The following is a 17,253-nucleotide window of genomic DNA, read 5'->3' as shown; positions in this document are numbered from 1 at the left end:
AAATATAGAAAAATACCGTATTCCCGATATTTCCTGAAATATAACATGAATTTCCCTGATAGTTTTTCAGGGTTCGGCACCAAAAAGTGCAACATAGATGAATGCAAGTCCTGAATTAGCCTTTTTAGTTAAAAAAATCAGTTTCTTTGAAAAAAAAAGAAGTTTCTTTTAAAAAAAGCACCGAGTATCGCTTGAAAAATTTTTCCTAATTTTTTTCCAGTTTTTCCTGATACAGGTTGGACTCGATTATCCGGAGACTCGATTATCCGGAAACTCGATTATCCGGAATTCGATTATCCGGAATTTTAGACTCGATTATCCCGAATTATATTTTTTTGGCATCCGTTTTCAATTTTCATTCCCAAATTTTGTCTTTACCATCCCTTCTGGCATATTTGCTACCATTTAAGTCACTTCCGGCATGTTTGGGACATACTCGAATTAAGTGAAAATAATCAATGTCCATTTTTTTTTTGCTTCTCAAGATTTTACCCCTTTTCGCCTCAGAAATAACTTCTGGTTACGCCACTGCATCGGACAAGTAAAATAAAGAAAAGAAAAATTTATTTTATGTTCGTTAATCGCAAAATTTCAGTATTTTTTGTGTGATTCGATTTTCCGGAAAACTCGATTATCCGGAATGAAAAGTTTTTTGATGTTCCGGATAATCGAGTCCGACCTGTATTCCTCAATTTCTCTGATCGAAAAATGATATCCCTGATACTCCCTGATTTTCCAGGTTTTTCCAGGTTTTCGACAACCTGCCTACGCCATGCGTCGTGTCTTTGATACCACCCTCCTACTTTTTTCTTTTTTACTTTGATTTATCAAGTCGACTGAGACCGCTCACGGCCCATCTTAACACACACACCGTAAGGCTAACGTATAATTACGATAGCCTGTCTTATTTCACTTCATAGGGTTGCAATAGGTTTGGGAATACGATGGATATGTTGAGGCTCTTATAAAGCCCAATAGTGTATTACTGGTTAACTGGTATAATATTCTGTCGACCTTGTTAGGGAAAGCCTGCTTCGAGCGACCAATGAAATTAATCGAAATTTACGTTTAAAGGTTTGACCATTTTTAATAGCCCGGGGTTTGCATGACTAAGGCTTAATTATGCGTTTTAGTGTCGTATGGGTGCAGAAAACAGAAGATTTTGGGCTTACTTTCGCATTATTTTATTACGCTGGTGTTGGGTGTTGCATATTGCTGAAGGAAAAGAACAATTCAGTTCGTGCTGAGACATGGAGATGAAGTCGAATTTACAATCGACTTTTTCAAGACATTCTAACAATTTAAATGTAGTATGATAAATTAACGAGAAAATATTGACTCTTCAATCAGGTTTTTAAATATTCCATAGTAGGACAGTTTATTGTTTAATTTAATATCGGATATAATATGAGGTACTCCTCTGATAACACAGCGCAAAGCTGTTCCTAAACTGTAAATTTGGCGGCCGACAGATTTTGATTGCCAGTATTGTTTTAGTGCTATCCGCAGTCGCTGTTGCTACCCGCTAGTACTGGTGGCCATCCACTAGTAAACTGATTTATTTGAGCAGAAGCAGGCTCTTATATAGCTTTAAAAGTGCATTTCCGACTAACTAGGTATAATATTCTGTTAAGGAAAGCACCCAATCAGAGGTCGAAATCGACCTTTGGGCTTGATAATTTCCAACTCCAATACTTCGAATAATCAAACTAAAATATTCTGCCTTCGGGCGGGTGCAAAGGAAATTTTCCAATCTTTGATGTTTTCGGTTTTTGGATTTGTACCCCCATATATAACATAATTCTACGTTTAAAAATACATCGTGAGCAGCGTTGCCATATATGATTGCAAACGCAATAAAAAAAGAATATGAAGTTTCAAAATAAAGCACGAGTTTTGTACTTTCAAACTGGTTCAAGTGAGGTTTTTTACGCGGGTAATAGAGGAACAATTCTAAAAAAATTAGCCCCCGTAAAGTGACAAGCGTGTGTTTTCAACACTAGCACCATATGCAAAATATACGACAGTATGTGTTGTTACTTGAGTGGAAATGAATCTTTCTACTTTTTAAGTAACAAATTTGTTACAAGAAGAAGGATTTTCCGATATTGCGTTTATTATGACAAGTCACAATTTTGCCTGTAGTTGTAACGGCCATTATTAGATCGTCGTGATCTCGTGACATATACAAAATTGTTGACAGTATGTGTTGTTTTTTGGCCGGGGATAAAAGCTATTGCTCTCCGAGTAACAAATTTGTTACAAAAGGGAGAATTTTTCGTTATTGCTTTTCAAAGTAACGAGTAAAAATTCTACGTACAGCCTTTCTAGAAGCGTATTCTGGCGATCAAAGGATTATTTGTGGTCGTATTCTATTTGAAACCCTTGTTTTATTTTTCAAAAGTGTATTTCGGTGATTCTGAGTTTGATTTTTTGAGCGTTTTGGCGACTTTCCACCTAGTTTAAGATCTCTTCAAATTTTGACCTCTCTTTTTCAGGTCTTGTGAAACATATTTCATTTGGTATTTAAATACGTTTTTTGGTGAATTTGAGTTTGCTTAGGGATCATGTATCGGTGTTTTTTAGCTTTGACGATATTTAGGTTATCATTTGTTATTATTATTTTTTCTAATTACATTCAGAGGAGTTTTTTGGCGATTCCGAACTTAATTTGGGATCATATTTTTTTTTAACCTTTTAACAAGCATAGAAGTATGATTTTATTCTGGCCTCCGGAAGCGTTTTCGATGATTCCGCAATTAGTTTAGAATCATATTTTCAGTTTTTCTAACATTTTTAGAATCATGTTCTGGCGGTTTTGCCCTTTTTTTATTTCAGAAGCCTAATTCGACGACTCTGAGCTTGATTCGAGATCATTTTCCGGGTGTTTTTCAAGCCTCTATAGAAGCCTATTTTGGCGGTTTTGAGGTCAATTTGGAATCATTTTTTATTTTGGTCTTACCATGCGTTTCCAGCGATTGTGAGCTTGATTTCATTGTTTTAGCTTTGAAAGCATATTTGCTTTTTCTAGTTTTTTGAAGCGTTTTTCAGTGATCCTTAGCTTTATTAGGGATTATTTTCTCGGCTTTTATTAGACTTTTAAATAGTTTAAAAGCGTATTTTAGTGGTTCTCAGGGTAATTTGCACTCGTCTTTATTTAGGCCTATGGAAGCGTGTTTCCATGTTTCAGAACTTCATTTAGAACTGGGCGTTTTTTGATCTTTGGATGCCGTTTTCGACGGTTCTGGGCTTAACTTATGATGTTTTTTTATTTTGGAGGTTTTGAAGACTATTTGGGATAATTTTTGGCCCTTTAAGAGCGTTTTTCCACGATTGTGAGCTGAATTTTGGGTCCATTTTTTTGTTTTTTTTTTTGCATTAATAACTAGAATAACTAAAACTAACGCTATGATAAAAACCGGTGCTTCTACTCTATTATTACTCTCCTGTGATCTTGATAATATCTATCTCGAAAGCACCTTAATTATTTATTATAGCCAAATGTACTGTGAATCACTCTGTACTGTCTTTTGATGGCGCATTTTATGTTTTATTTTTCTTGAATTTTCAACTCGTCTTGTCTTTGCCATCCTCACTCAACTTCATTCGTTCTGTGCCATTAACCTTTAACGACGATTACTCATTTTGTGTTTATATAGTTCTACTGCTTCCACAAAATGAAAAATTTAAACCCACAATTTGTACCCACGTTTGATTAACTACTTCAGGAAGTCAACAGCTAATTATCACTTCACCTATGAAATCGTAAAACTCGGTACTACAAGCCAGGGCCTCAAAGCGAAACCGAACACTAACCAGATCTAATGTTGTGACAGTTCAAATGGATTTTGATAGCGATCAAAAATTCAAACTGTAGTTTTATCCTTATTATTATATCTACCTCAGAAAACTATTTCTCGTAAAACGTTAATTCTGATTTTGTAAACATTAACAGACCTCAGAAGGTCCGCAAAAGCGAAATTTCACTCATCACGACTGTCATAACCTCAACATTCACCTAGAATGGCACATCCCGAACCAAACCTGACACATTTAAGCTACGGCAAAAAAAAACAACAAGAAACAGAACACGTTTATCCAATTCCGCTGGCTGGAACATCGCCGTCATAAAGCTGCCACTTTTCGCAGCACGTCGGTCTGCATACAGAACCGACACACACGGCCATCGTTTTAGTAGTACATCTATGCGCGTTGGTCACCGCAGCCGAAACTCTGATCTAATTAATTTTGGCCCAAGAAGGCGGCCGATCCGGCCGTCACAGAGTCTAAATCAATGGTGCAAGCAAGCAGTGCAGTTTTCATAAGCCGACGAGGTGCCAGAAACGGGCAGTCGTCTCGCACATTCCTCACTGCGAAATTGGGCGTGAAATTTTGGATTTTTTGCGCGATATTACAGTAATTGGTGGTTCTATTGTTATAAAATACATTCACATTTCTGCTAATTGAAGAAAAAAAGAACCTTCCACCATCTAGAAAAGTAAAGAAAGTGTCGGGTTGACGACGCCTGTCATTTTACACCGTGCTTGTATTTTCGTCGCACCGAGTGACCTTTACTTGCCATCAAGTCGTGATTTTGATTATAAATAATTGGATGCACTTCGTGTGTCTTTCGATGTATCACTTTTTATCTTGTGAGATCTGATTTTGAAGATTTCAACGGCGACAAGTTACGAACTTGAACCCAACGTATCCAAAACCACGTGTTTCATCGCGAAAGTTGGCTCTTGGAGATGGTGGATTCGATTTCACGGCAAACGCACTTTGGCCCACAACAGCAGAAGAATTCATCATAATTCTGACGTGGGTTCCCGCTCGATTGCGTCCGACAGGGATTCCCGGATTTTAATCGCGTGAATTCGCTTTAATTACCGCCTAATTCATGGACTCGCGGTAACCGGCCATATGACCACCGCTCTTCATATACGGACGCGCGCGCGCTCTGTCGCTCACTTATCACTCCATCATGATGCCGCCCGGGCTGAAAAACCGTGGGACAATGCTCTATTCTCTGCATCATATTTTCTTTTTCATCTTGGTTTTTTAGTGTTATTCTTGTGTGCTTCCTGGTGGTAATTTCAACACACACCCGTGCTCTGGTTGCTTTGAACATGATGTATTTTTTTTTATATTTTATTTTTGCTTCGCGAACAGGTTTGAGGTTGTGTTAATTGCGAAATATTTTATTAATGGACAGGATTCATTACTCATGGTTTCTTCTGCTCGGTTGGATAGATGAGGAGTTTGAGCGAGTCAAGTTCTTAAACGAGGGCTTTTGTTTGTGCCATCAAAGTTACTAACATTAATTTCAAAATAATTGCTTTATGACACTTGAACAGGAAATTGTATCTGTGGTGCAGGGCTCAATAAGAAGAGAGAATGAGGCTTTGAAAACAATATGATCTGATTTGAACTTTCAAAACTGGCGAACGATCTTTTTTTTCGTTTCGCGGTTACGATCAAACGAGATTTTGTAAGTCGAGAGTTACATCAAAATCATTAGCTCGTTTATTGTTGTCGTGTATAGATGCGGTAGTTGAGAAGGGTAGTGCGATTGGAGCACGTTAGTTCTCTTAAATCATACAATAAATATGGGTTGATCTAAATTACTGCCTTGCGGTACGTCGCGTTTATTCTTAACTTAAGCAGGTATTAGACGAAGCAAATATTTGCTATTTTCGGTACGATTTTTATTTGCACAAAATAAAATCTGTATTGAAAAATAGCAAATATTTGCTTCGTCTAATACCTGCTTTAGTAGGTCACTGTCGAACAGTTTTCTCAATTAGATACTATTGTTTTAATAACCAATCCCCTCATTCTCCGCAACAAAACGACTGAGTTGAATGTTTCCGGTTGTGTTTGACAATAATTGTATAAGAACTATTGAAGCATATTGTTTCATCTGAAAAATAGTGTATAGTTCGCACAATACTTGTGATTTATGCAAAATGTTTTTTTTAGGAAAAAACTTTTTTCCGCAAGAAATTCAACTAATCGTGAAATGTCACGTTAAATCGAGAGAAGAATTTATGTGGTTCAATTAGCAAATTAGGAGGTTTGGCTATCTTATTTTTATTTAAATTGTTCATTTTTTCAAAATAAAAAACAATTAAATAAATCAACTTTTCTTAAGAGAACTTTTTTTTCTTGTTGCACTTGTACTTTTCGTTTCGAGAAAAATCGATTCGAATAAAACGATGACACATAAAAACTAATGAAGTTATTGAGAAATTCTAGTACATTGTATCAACAAACCTTTAAAACAGATTGGTGTTAATCCGACGAAAATGGAGAGCGTAATTCTACACGCCGCTTACGAAATGTTCTTTCGAGAAAACCGCATTTAAAGATTTAAAAGTACACAGCAGTAAAGTGGAGAGAGGAACTATAGCGAACCTTGGAGAAAAACATACATAAATAGAGTGCTCTACTCCCATAAAACGTAGAAACTTATTCCGGAGCGTTTTTTTCGGTTCTGTTTTCATTGGACCAGAACCATTTTGTTGGATCTCAGAATGTAACCTCAAAATGGAACTTAAGAGAAATCAATGACACATAACATTTCTCTGAAAATTTTACATGAAATATCGGTGTAGGTATAATTTTTATTTTGGAGATATTTTTGTTTTTTTTTTTTAATATTTAATGTCCATCATAACCACCATGCGTCTCCATTGAAAAATGCTACGATAATGCAATGTCAGGAGCGGGGGCCTAGTGTGGTTGGTAACGTCTCCGCCAACCACGCTCGACGCCTGGGTTCGAATCCCACCGCCGACATAGGTGTCGATGGTTGTGAGGTGGCGTGATCCACTCACAACCAACCCAACTGGTCTAGATTCAATCCTAGCCGACACCGGGAGATTTTCTGAGGCGAAAAATCTCTGGGATCACGCCTTCCATCGCATGAGGAAGTAATGCCGTTGGCGCCGGTCCGTTAATAAACGGGTCGTGAGTTAGGGTCCTGGGTGTGGAGTCGCCTCCCTGGGCGTCGGTGATTGGCCACAACAGTGGCGGAACTAGACCGACGGAAAATAAACGAGAATAAAAAAAAATGCAATGTCAAGACACAAACCGTATTTCGCCGTTTTGGGAGGTTCAAGACCCAGAAGACCCTGTTGATGTTTTTGTAATGCTATAGCTTCAAAGTTAGCTTATTTTTTCCTTCAATATTTCCAGCTTTGTACAGAAAATCCTTGAGGTGAACTCAAAGGAAAAATTGTGCACAAATCTGACCATCCATTCCCAAGTTATGGAGTCCGATCTCTCTCATGTGGTCATGTCAAATTTCCAAAACCGACCATGTACATTTTGTTTATTGGCCCAACATAATAACCTGTGCAAAATTTCAGCTCAACCGGACATGATTAAGGGATGTCTCAAAGCACTCAAAGTTGAGATTTTTTGTCCCTCGAAAATCTTTCCAAGAATAATTATAAATATGCTATCATCTTATGCGAAAAATAAAATAAGAAAAATGGGCGACGCAAACATTATAATTCTGGCTTGTACCTTAAAACACCCCAATTTATCCTAATGATGAGCTTGAAAACCCATTCCACTCCTCTTAGTATTCGCATTAAGATTAATCTTTAAAAAATCTTGAGAAAACTCTGCAGTTTTCCCTGCACCACCGTCAACTGCTTACTGAACTTATTTTCTACCTGACCTGATTTACTACTATTTATGTTGTCTGTTCATATTTCTGGCTTTAAATACGACTGTCGGAGCGCTTGTCGAAGCGTTCCATGGCGCTGCATCTTTCCCTACCTATTGAGGCGAAAGTATTTTAAAAAGACATGTTTAGAACAGCTTGGGCTAGAGGAAATTGCTTGGGCTAGAGGAATTGCTATGCCATATAACTATACTTTTAGTTTTTAACAATGAAACTATTTAAAACGGTTAGAGAACAGAGCGATCTTCAAGATCGATAGAGTTTGCGCTTTCAGCAATTTCTCAAAAAAAAAAAAAGAAAAACCCAACAAATTTGTCAAATGCTGCTATCAAAATTTTATCCCAAATTAACCTCCAAAAACGTCTCTAGAAGGTTGAAAGAAAACATACAAAAGTTTATGCTGAAAATCATTCCTAAAATCTAGAAGCAATCGAAAGGTGAATAATCGTGAATTTAACTTTAAGTAACTAAAAACACCTTAAGGGTAAATCATTAAGGTTCAAAAAATGTATGGAAAAATCGAAAATGAAAGCACGAACCAGGTCGAACCTTTTCTAAACAAAAAATATGTTCTAAACTCAGTACAAACATTAAAAATTACTTTTAAAAGACAGTTGAGACCAAAAATAAAAATAATAATAAAGTACAAAAATTTGCACATAATTTACAAATGGCAGATAAGACGATTGTCATTTCCAAAATTTCCATGCGAATTATCACACGCATTTCAACTTTCAACTTAAGAAACCACAATAAATCCAAATTTGGCTAAAACCACTTTGAAGCATTTATGAAAAACGATGCATTATTTCAATTTTAACTGAAAATTACCAAGAACTTCCAAAACAACAGAACAAAAAAACGGTCAGCGTTCAGCCTAAAATACTTGAAAATCGTTCGAAAAAGCAGAAAAACATCTCTAAAACAAAAAAAAAAACTGGAATCAAATTATCTCTTATTAGTGTTCAATAACTTAATAAAGCAATTATAAACCCAAAAAAAAACTTAAAAAACTTAAATATACAACTTAATGAATAATGCATGAAAATTCTCGCGGATGTAGCTTCAAATATTCGAAAACATTTCAAAATGCTTGAAAAAATAGAATAAAAATGAATTCCGGAATCAACTCAAGATGATTGAAGAAAATCTCTAACTAGGAAAAGATAAAATGGAAATAATGGTTAAAAACGGTTTATTTAGACAGGAAAGGTCAAAATAAAATTTTAAAATTTAGTCAAAAAAGGGTTGAAAAATACTTCTTAGGTAAAGAAGAAACAGAGGAAAATTAAAAATAACCTCAAAATATATAAAAATTTCTATGAAAAAAACGGATAAAACAAGCTCTTTCGAATATAAAAAAGATCTTAAATTTTGTTCAAAATAATAAAGTAATTCCAACGAGGAAAAAGTAAACAAAAATCAATTTAATCTAACCTAACGGTTGAAGAACGCTTCTAAATAACGGGAAAAATAAAGCAGAAATTGACTCAAAATTTAATTGAGTGGGTACAAAGATGGCGGAGACTAAAGATAAAACTGTCCCCAAATTTAGCTCACAGCTCAGTTGAAAGTACCTCAAAGAGTAAAAAAATTGATTTTATGAAAAATGATTTTAAATTAGCCTACAAAACTCAAAAGTGCCTCTGCTAACGAGACAAAACAAAAAAAAAACGGAAATATGTCCTATTTTATCTAAAACTCTTGAAAAGTTCTTAACATATCTGAAGGACTTTTCCAAAAAAAAAAACGTTGAGGCCACGAAAGCCATGATTTCAAATTTATCTCAAATATAACTGTAAATGATTTCTAAACCAAAGTATCTGTAGAATTTTCGTTGTAGGTCAATTTGTTTTTTTTGCAGATTTTCATTTTTTTGAAAAAAAAAATACCGTGTCCACGTAGCCATTATTTTTATCCCCTTCTCTCTCCCATGGACATGAGGGGAAATTTTCGTACCCCCTATACCCGCTAAGTAGTCCTCGTAGAATGTGGATGGCCCCCTTAATCTTAATCTCAAGAAATCACCACTGTTTCCCCTGAAGATGCCAGATGTCAGTGACGAAACGTCGGACAGTATGAAAAGACATTATCTTTTCAGTTCTCATATATACGTTGTGGTCCTTAAGGAAAATATAAAAATTGTATAAACAATTTAGGTATATTCCAAGCATAATTGATCGATTGTCTATTCTTTTTTAATTTATATTTCACTAAACAATTTTGAGCAATATCTAAAGAAAAAATATAAGCAAAAGTAAAGTGAAACAGATACAATTTAATCGTTTGCTACGAAGAGATACAAAGAGTTTAAGAAAAGAATTGAAGAACAGATTGTGTATAGGAAAAGACCGAAAGATTAACGTAGAATTACAACAGCCTGTCTCATGTTAGTTTGCTCCTGACGGTAGGTTAGGCAAAACATTCGATTGTAATTTTTAATTTGATAAACTCTGTTTCTCGTAGATGACTGGTCACTGAGTTTCGAAAATACTCATGTGCCACTTAGGTTGTTTCACGTAAGCTGAAAAACACAATCTTGGATTCCAAAATTACGTTTGGAGTCGATTTGCGCGCTCTGGATATCACTTTGATACCGAGGATATCCTATTATTGCTTATTTTATGCATTTTTCCGAAAACCGGAAAATGCATCCATGGATTTCTATATAGCGGATTTTTTATGGCTTCTGGACATATTCTAGTTCGATTTCCGGGAACTTTATATCATCCCGGTTATAGAGATACCCATATTGGATGATATTTGGCCTAGTTTTCAGTTATAATTGGTCGAAATTTGCGTTTAAAACGTGGCTCTACGTTTTTCAATATTTCAATAGCCAGCATCACAAAATAACAATTTGCTGCATTTTGAAGAATGCATGGCTGATTTTGAAGGAAATTCGTTTTGAGCATTTGGAAGTGGACAATTTTCGTGACGCTCTCGATGTTTTCGGTTTTTCAATTTGCACCCTTATAATGTTGCCGTTTGACGTGAATTCTACGTCAAAAAGTGCGCAAATTCCGCATCACGTCTGCTAAAGAGGAATAAAAAGCAGTGTTTATTCCAACTGCAAAACAATAAAAAGTAGGTAAAGTCAGTGAATACTCGGGAATTGGGGTTTGTAAATTTAATCAGTACGCTGAATCGACGATTTGAAATAAAAAAAAAAACCTAAAAACATACCGTATACAACCCGACTTTCGTAGGAAATCTGCGTAAAAACACACAGAAAAACGCCTAAAGGCAACTTTAGTGTATTGTAGCACGATTGCATTACTGACTTCCGATAAAACTGACCAATTAGGACAAAAATAAGTTGAACAAGTTTAAATGAGTTTTTTTTTACAAGACTGTGTTGAATTGTTGTTATCTAGTGATTTCATATTACATGCGAAGTTTTACTGAAAAATGGCATTTGACATTTAATTTTCCAAAATAATCCTGCATTCATGTCCTTTAAATTATGTGAACAATTTGTTGACCAAAGAAGCTGATGAGGATTTAAAAAAATCGTGTTTAATTTACTTTAAAATATTCAAACATTGGGCGTTCGACAATTACTTCTTTTCATCGAAATGTCTGCAAAAGCGCAATGGCAATCATGAGAGTCAGGCTTCACAAGAGACAAGTTAAGCTACTCATACAAAAGCTGAATTTAATAACCATAATTTGTACAAATATATATCTCTATATCTTCCGTCTACAACACATGTTCTTGTTGAGTAGCTTCAGCCGGATTACAAAGAGCCTCAAGCATAAAACTTTTTTTTTCAACTTTCGTTTACATACACATCACATACCCTTACGGGCACGATAATGATACGAAAAAAAAAACTAATTAAAACATAAATCCTACAAGCTAGCCGGAATTCAAGGTCGACGTCAACAAAACCACACGCCTCAGTTAATTTTGCACCAGTTCCAGGAACCAAAAGAAAACAAAAACGGATGGCTTGCACTGCACTTCCTCCTGTACTGCACTGCGCGTTTTTTTTTGTGACCGACCAGCAGAAGATAAGCACAAACTTTTCCGCTAAATTTTGTTCGTTTAATCTGCGCACATAATTCAGCGGATGCATCTCTCCGCTGTCATAGAATAGGTACACGACAATTAAAATGTTTTATGGATTCGAAAAGTGCTTGTTGCCCGGCCAAAAAACACGGGTCCGGATTTTCCGGTTCTTCACTCTTTGTCCAGTACGCCAACTCACTGACACATTCATAAACGCGCCCGTGACGTCTATTAATCTTGATTATTGATGTGGCTAATAAAATACTCGAATGACTTGAAATAGCGGAGAGTGAATTAAAAAAAAACAGGAAATCTGTTCTATCTCATCCTGAACTCTATCTACCAACGCCCTAGAGCCAAGGCAGTTAACAAAGAAGCAAATGAAATCGTTTTTTTTTTCTTTGTTACTTAAAGTTTGCTAATAGTTGTAGTATGACACAGATAAAAACAGACTTGCGCTGGTGGAAGCAAACCGACTGGAGGCCAAAAAGTTTTATCTTTACCTCAAAGCAACTTTTTACTTAACTTGCAATATTATGCAACTGACTTGGGAGTTTGGGTGAAAGTAACATTCAGCCGCTAGACTAGTTTGTCTGTGACAAAATTATTTTTCTATTTCAAATGGCCTCAATTTTAATTCAAGCGAACAGAAGAGCTTGATAAGAAACGTCTTATCAACCAGTCACCATCTTGATGCACACTCCGTTGGGGCAATGCAATGGTTTCTCAACGACTTTCATTAAACTGCAATGCTCCTTTAGAATGAATATAATTGTGCATCTATATCAAATGCATTTTAAGCTGCAACACACAATCGGTATGACGGGGCAGCGTTTGACTTCCTACCGTGGTACAAAGGTACGTGCCTTTTTTGCAACAAATAGTCGAGTTCAGCAGAATCGGTCCATTCTGTGACGGTCGATGATGGTCAAGTGTAACCACGAATAAACATATGAGCCATCTTTCTGCTGTTCATGGTAATCGTTTTGCAAAAAATAAATAAATAATAGTGGGTTTTTAGATCACGCCCATGCGACAGCGCAACGCAACAATGTTGTCGTGATTATCGTTTTCAAAATCTTCAAGATTTGTTTGTCTAGTATTGAATAAAAACTTCGATGCATATTCAATAGCCGCTCGAAGCGAAAAAGTTTGCCGAAATAATATAAAAAAAGCATGCCTTGAATCCGTTCGCTGACTTCTGGGTGGTATGTACATTAGAGATGGTCGGGTATGGGAAATTTGTTACCCGTACCCGACCCGTACCCGACTCATCGAAAATTTTCAAACCCGTACCCGACCCGAACCCGAAGTCTGCTTTGTTTAAAATACCCGTACCCGACCCGAACCCGAAAAATATCTATTCCAACTACCCGTACCCGACCTGTACCCGATAGAAAAAAACGCCGAAATTGCCGGTACCCGACCCGTACCCGACCCGTACCCGACCCGTACCCGACCCGTCCTGTTTTTTTTTTTAATTTTTTTTTGTTCAACATGCCTGGGTACCTCGTACATTTTATGCACTGATTGTCATATGTGGTTTCTCGAGATGATGGCCGGAGCCAGGCTAGAACCGAGTGTGCGTGTGAACGAATGATAATGAACCCAGAGTTTCAGGCGGGTGGTCCACTATAAGGAATCGGTCCACTATGAAAAGTGCATGTCTGGTAAAGTTTAAAATAAACGACGAGTTTTATAAACACATTAAAGGGTCAAACGAATTTTAAAAGGTCAAAATTAATATAGTTTATAACTTGAGAAAAATTTGATAATTCACTGCATTTGCCAGAAACCTGTAATTTTGAGTATAGATTCGGTGTCATTGATCAATTCTAAAAATCTGTAAAAAACAGATATCAAATAAATAAATAAATAAATAAATAAATAAATATTTAAGTGCTTAAGTCCAAAATTTGGGTGCAATATCATAAAATTTGATTTTTTTATAACTTTTCAAAACTCGGCATACTGACGTTTTTTGACATATTTAAAAAAAATATATATATCATTACTTTGAAACGCTCTGCAGCTTCAATGATAGCTTGATTTTTTTTGGCCTCGAAGAAAAAGTTGATTTGTAGTTTGTTTTTATTACCTATTATAATATATAATATTGTTTTAATTTTTATAAAAACATTTTTTTTTGCGAAATTTGATTGATTTGAGGAGTTGTGCAAAAACGACGTAAGCTGTTTTTGTAAAGAGGACGCCCTGTGGCGTTGCTTGTGGTTGAAGATCATATAATTCTGTTTAATAAAAAAGTTAGGGGAGAAGTGCTAAAAAATCATGAAAAATTAAGTCACATGCTTTATGAACGTCTCCAAATAAAAAGTGGAATGGAGATTCGTGTTCAGCACTCCAAAATTAAGTATATACCATATTTTTGTCGTATTTATCGACACTTTTTTTACTTGGCAAGCATTTGTATTAAGTCGCCCCACTGTGCAATGCTCCGCGGTTTTCCTGACAGTTATGAAAAAAGCCCAAAAAAAACTCCATTTAAATCAAAACCGTTGCAGGAAGAACTATTCAATCTAACATTAGAAAGCGATAGCATGATGTCATTCCCTTGGTGCATAGACTGCCGACAACTGTCAGAATAGGTATTGGGCGATCTCTCGTTGAGTGATGATGGGCGATTTTCTCTCCGATCTTACCGATTATCGACATTAGGAAAACACCCAGGCTTGAAATGATAAAAATTGAATTCTCACAATGCACGAAAATTGAATTACCCGTACCCGACCCGTACCCGACCAATTGAGAATTTTTCAAACCCGTACCCGACCCGAACCCGAAGCCTTGGTTTTTTAATTACCCGTACCCGACCCGATCCCGTAGAATATTTTTTGGCGTTACCCGAAACCCGACCCGAACCCGTCGGGTACGGGTCGGGTACGGGTTTCGGGTAAAAATACCCGTACCCGACCATCTCTAATGTACATGTGTCAGATCATAGATCGAACGTACTGATCAAGTTGATGGATTTGCTTTTTTCGGAATTTTCGATTTGCTTTGTTCTCTTCCACTGGAGATTTGTGACGCAACCATCGAACAAAAAAAAAAAAACGTGGTAATAAAAAAATATTAATTCTATTATTATTAACAACTCTGTCATGTGTAACTTTGCAGCTTGTTGATTTTTTTTGCAATATTTGCTCAGATCTTTCGTCGTCCGTGCAGCGAATGTTTAAAGTGACACCACTCCTTTGCAATCCTATGACTTTCAGTCGAAATGAAAAAAAAAACAGAACAAGGCACCCCAACTAGGAACTTAACCTTGGTCGGAATTTGGTAGGCAAATCAAACGAAAACTTTTGATTTCCGTGGGAATGTCCAACAAGATCGGACGATTTGTTTTTTTCCTGCTGCTTACCAAATTTACTGCTTCTAGTTTGAATAGCTTTGGAATCCGATTGTTTAGACTGTTATCGTGGCTTTAAGCGCTTGAAATTTTAGCCCTGGCGCATATACAATTCCCGAATGTTAATGGCCATACTTCATCCACGATTACGACAATTCACTATTATATTAACTGGTGAATATATTTTCACATGATTTGATAATTTGATCCCGTAGGACAGTGTACGGATTGCACGAATCGACACCGTGTACAGTAGATAAAAACCAATTCATCTCCATAGAAAGACAATGCACTTCCCCCGGAAGTGTTAGCCACACCACTTTTAACCTAATTGACGCTTTGCAAATGACTAAACAATCAAGAAAAACAAAAAAAAAAAATGAACGCACGACCGCAATACCGGCTACCGAATTAATTTTCGCCCAAAACGATGATGATGATCAATCAAACGAGACGATCGTGCTGTCACGTATTATTTTCATGAATGAGTGAAACCAAACCTCGAAAGTCCAGGGATTTCGCGACGGATGCAACGACGGCGTTGCTTATGCAACGCTTGATTACCTCACGTACCAAATAAAGACTCCCGACGGAGTTATTGAATGCTAATTGCCACTCGCACAGCTCCATTCTGATCAGTTCCGTTTCCGGTTTTGTTCTTTTCAGGTCGCGAAGATCTGTCGCCTTCCAGCAGTCTGAACGGGTACTCCGGTGACGGCAACGATGCCAAGAAGCAGAAGAAAGGTCCGACCCCGCGACAGCAGGAGGAACTGTGTCTGGTGTGCGGGGATCGAGCGTCCGGCTATCACTATAATGCGCTCACCTGCGAAGGATGTAAAGGTAAGTATGACGGCTTTCCACACCCGAACATAACCAATCGAACCGCAATCAATCTCTTTTCCCAGGCTTTTTCCGACGTAGTGTGACGAAAAATGCCGTCTACTGCTGCAAGTTTGGGCATGCGTGCGAAATGGACATGTACATGCGACGGAAGTGCCAGGAGTGCCGGCTCAAAAAGTGTCTCGCCGTCGGCATGAGGCCCGAGTGCGTCGTGCCGGAGAACCAGTGCGCCATCAAGCGGAAGGAGAAGAAGGCGCAGAAGGAGAAGGACAAGCTGTCAACGAATGCAACCGTTAGTACAACGAACAGCGCCTACAAAGCGGAGATACTGCCGGTCTTGATGAAATGTGATCCACCGCCGCATGCAGCGATACCTGTGAGTTTGATTTACTCCAACGTGTAAGGTTTAGGTTTAACGACAAAATGTTTTTTCTTTCTAGCTTTTACCCGAAAAGCTGCTGAATGAAAATAGACTAAGAAATATACCTCTGCTGACGGCGAACCAGATGGCCGTCATCTACAAGCTTATCTGGTACCAGGACGGTTACGAGCAACCGTCGGAGGAAGATCTCAAGAGGATAATGATCGTGAGTTTTCGTTTGACTTAGCTCTCCACGCCAATACCAAACTTTTTTTTTTGTCATTGTAGGGCTCACCCAACGAGGAGGAGGACCAGCATGACGTGCACTTCCGGCACATAACGGAAATCACAATCTTAACAGTACAACTAATCGTGGAGTTCGCCAAGGGACTGCCAGCATTTACCAAGATTCCACAGGAGGACCAGATCACGCTGCTGAAGGTAGGATATCGAGCTTCGGTTGATTATTACTTACTCTCCCTAAAAGTATGCAATCGCTGTATGTAGTCTAGTAACAAACCAAATGAGCTCGAAAACTGACAGCATTTCTGCTGTGAGCAGGACCGCGTGAAAGTTTGTCGCTTGGAGAACGTGCTAACTATTTCAAAACATTTAAATTATGAGTTATGAGGCACTTTGATTCTTGAAAAATTAAGCAGGGATAAACTGAGAAATTTGAATTGTTTCTAAATTCCCCTGAAAATAGGACTTCAACATTTTCGTTCCTCAGAAGCCGTTTCTGTAACGTTAAGCGTTCGGCTTCTAATAATTCATGGGTGTATTTTTGTATGCCATAGAAGTGCTTTTGAATAACTTCGCAGGCCTGTCGTTTTTTCGATCCCTAGCTAACACTAAAAAGTTGCTTTGTTTCACAACAACTAATCGCTTGTGTAGAATGATGCAAAGCAAAAGCTTAGCAAAGCTTCCTGAAGTATGGAGAAGAACTCAGTCTTATATTCTCTATGTTTAACAGA

The 17,253-nt window shown here is 37.2% G+C and overlaps 1 protein-coding gene across 2 annotated transcripts in view; it reads left to right on the top strand.

Annotated features, from left to right (window-relative positions):
* LOC129723294 (ecdysone receptor) overlaps window positions 1-17,253 on the top strand; it is a 436,732-nt gene that overhangs the window by 409,017 nt on the left and 10,462 nt on the right. For both annotated transcript variants that reach the window (XM_055677426.1, XM_055677427.1), the window contains 4 exons: window positions 15,745-15,918; window positions 15,984-16,294; window positions 16,359-16,505; window positions 16,568-16,720. In XM_055677426.1, the coding sequence (XP_055533401.1) occupies window positions 15,745-15,918; window positions 15,984-16,294; window positions 16,359-16,505; window positions 16,568-16,720 (785 nt within the window). The remainder of the gene's footprint in view (window positions 1-15,744; window positions 15,919-15,983; window positions 16,295-16,358; window positions 16,506-16,567; window positions 16,721-17,253) is intronic.

Source organism: Wyeomyia smithii, chromosome 2, assembly GCF_029784165.1.
Source record: "Wyeomyia smithii strain HCP4-BCI-WySm-NY-G18 chromosome 2, ASM2978416v1, whole genome shotgun sequence".
Classification (NCBI taxonomy): Eukaryota; Metazoa; Arthropoda; class Insecta; order Diptera; family Culicidae; genus Wyeomyia; species Wyeomyia smithii.
Note: the sequence above shows the minus strand (reverse complement) of the source record. Positions and strands in the feature narration are given on the sequence as shown.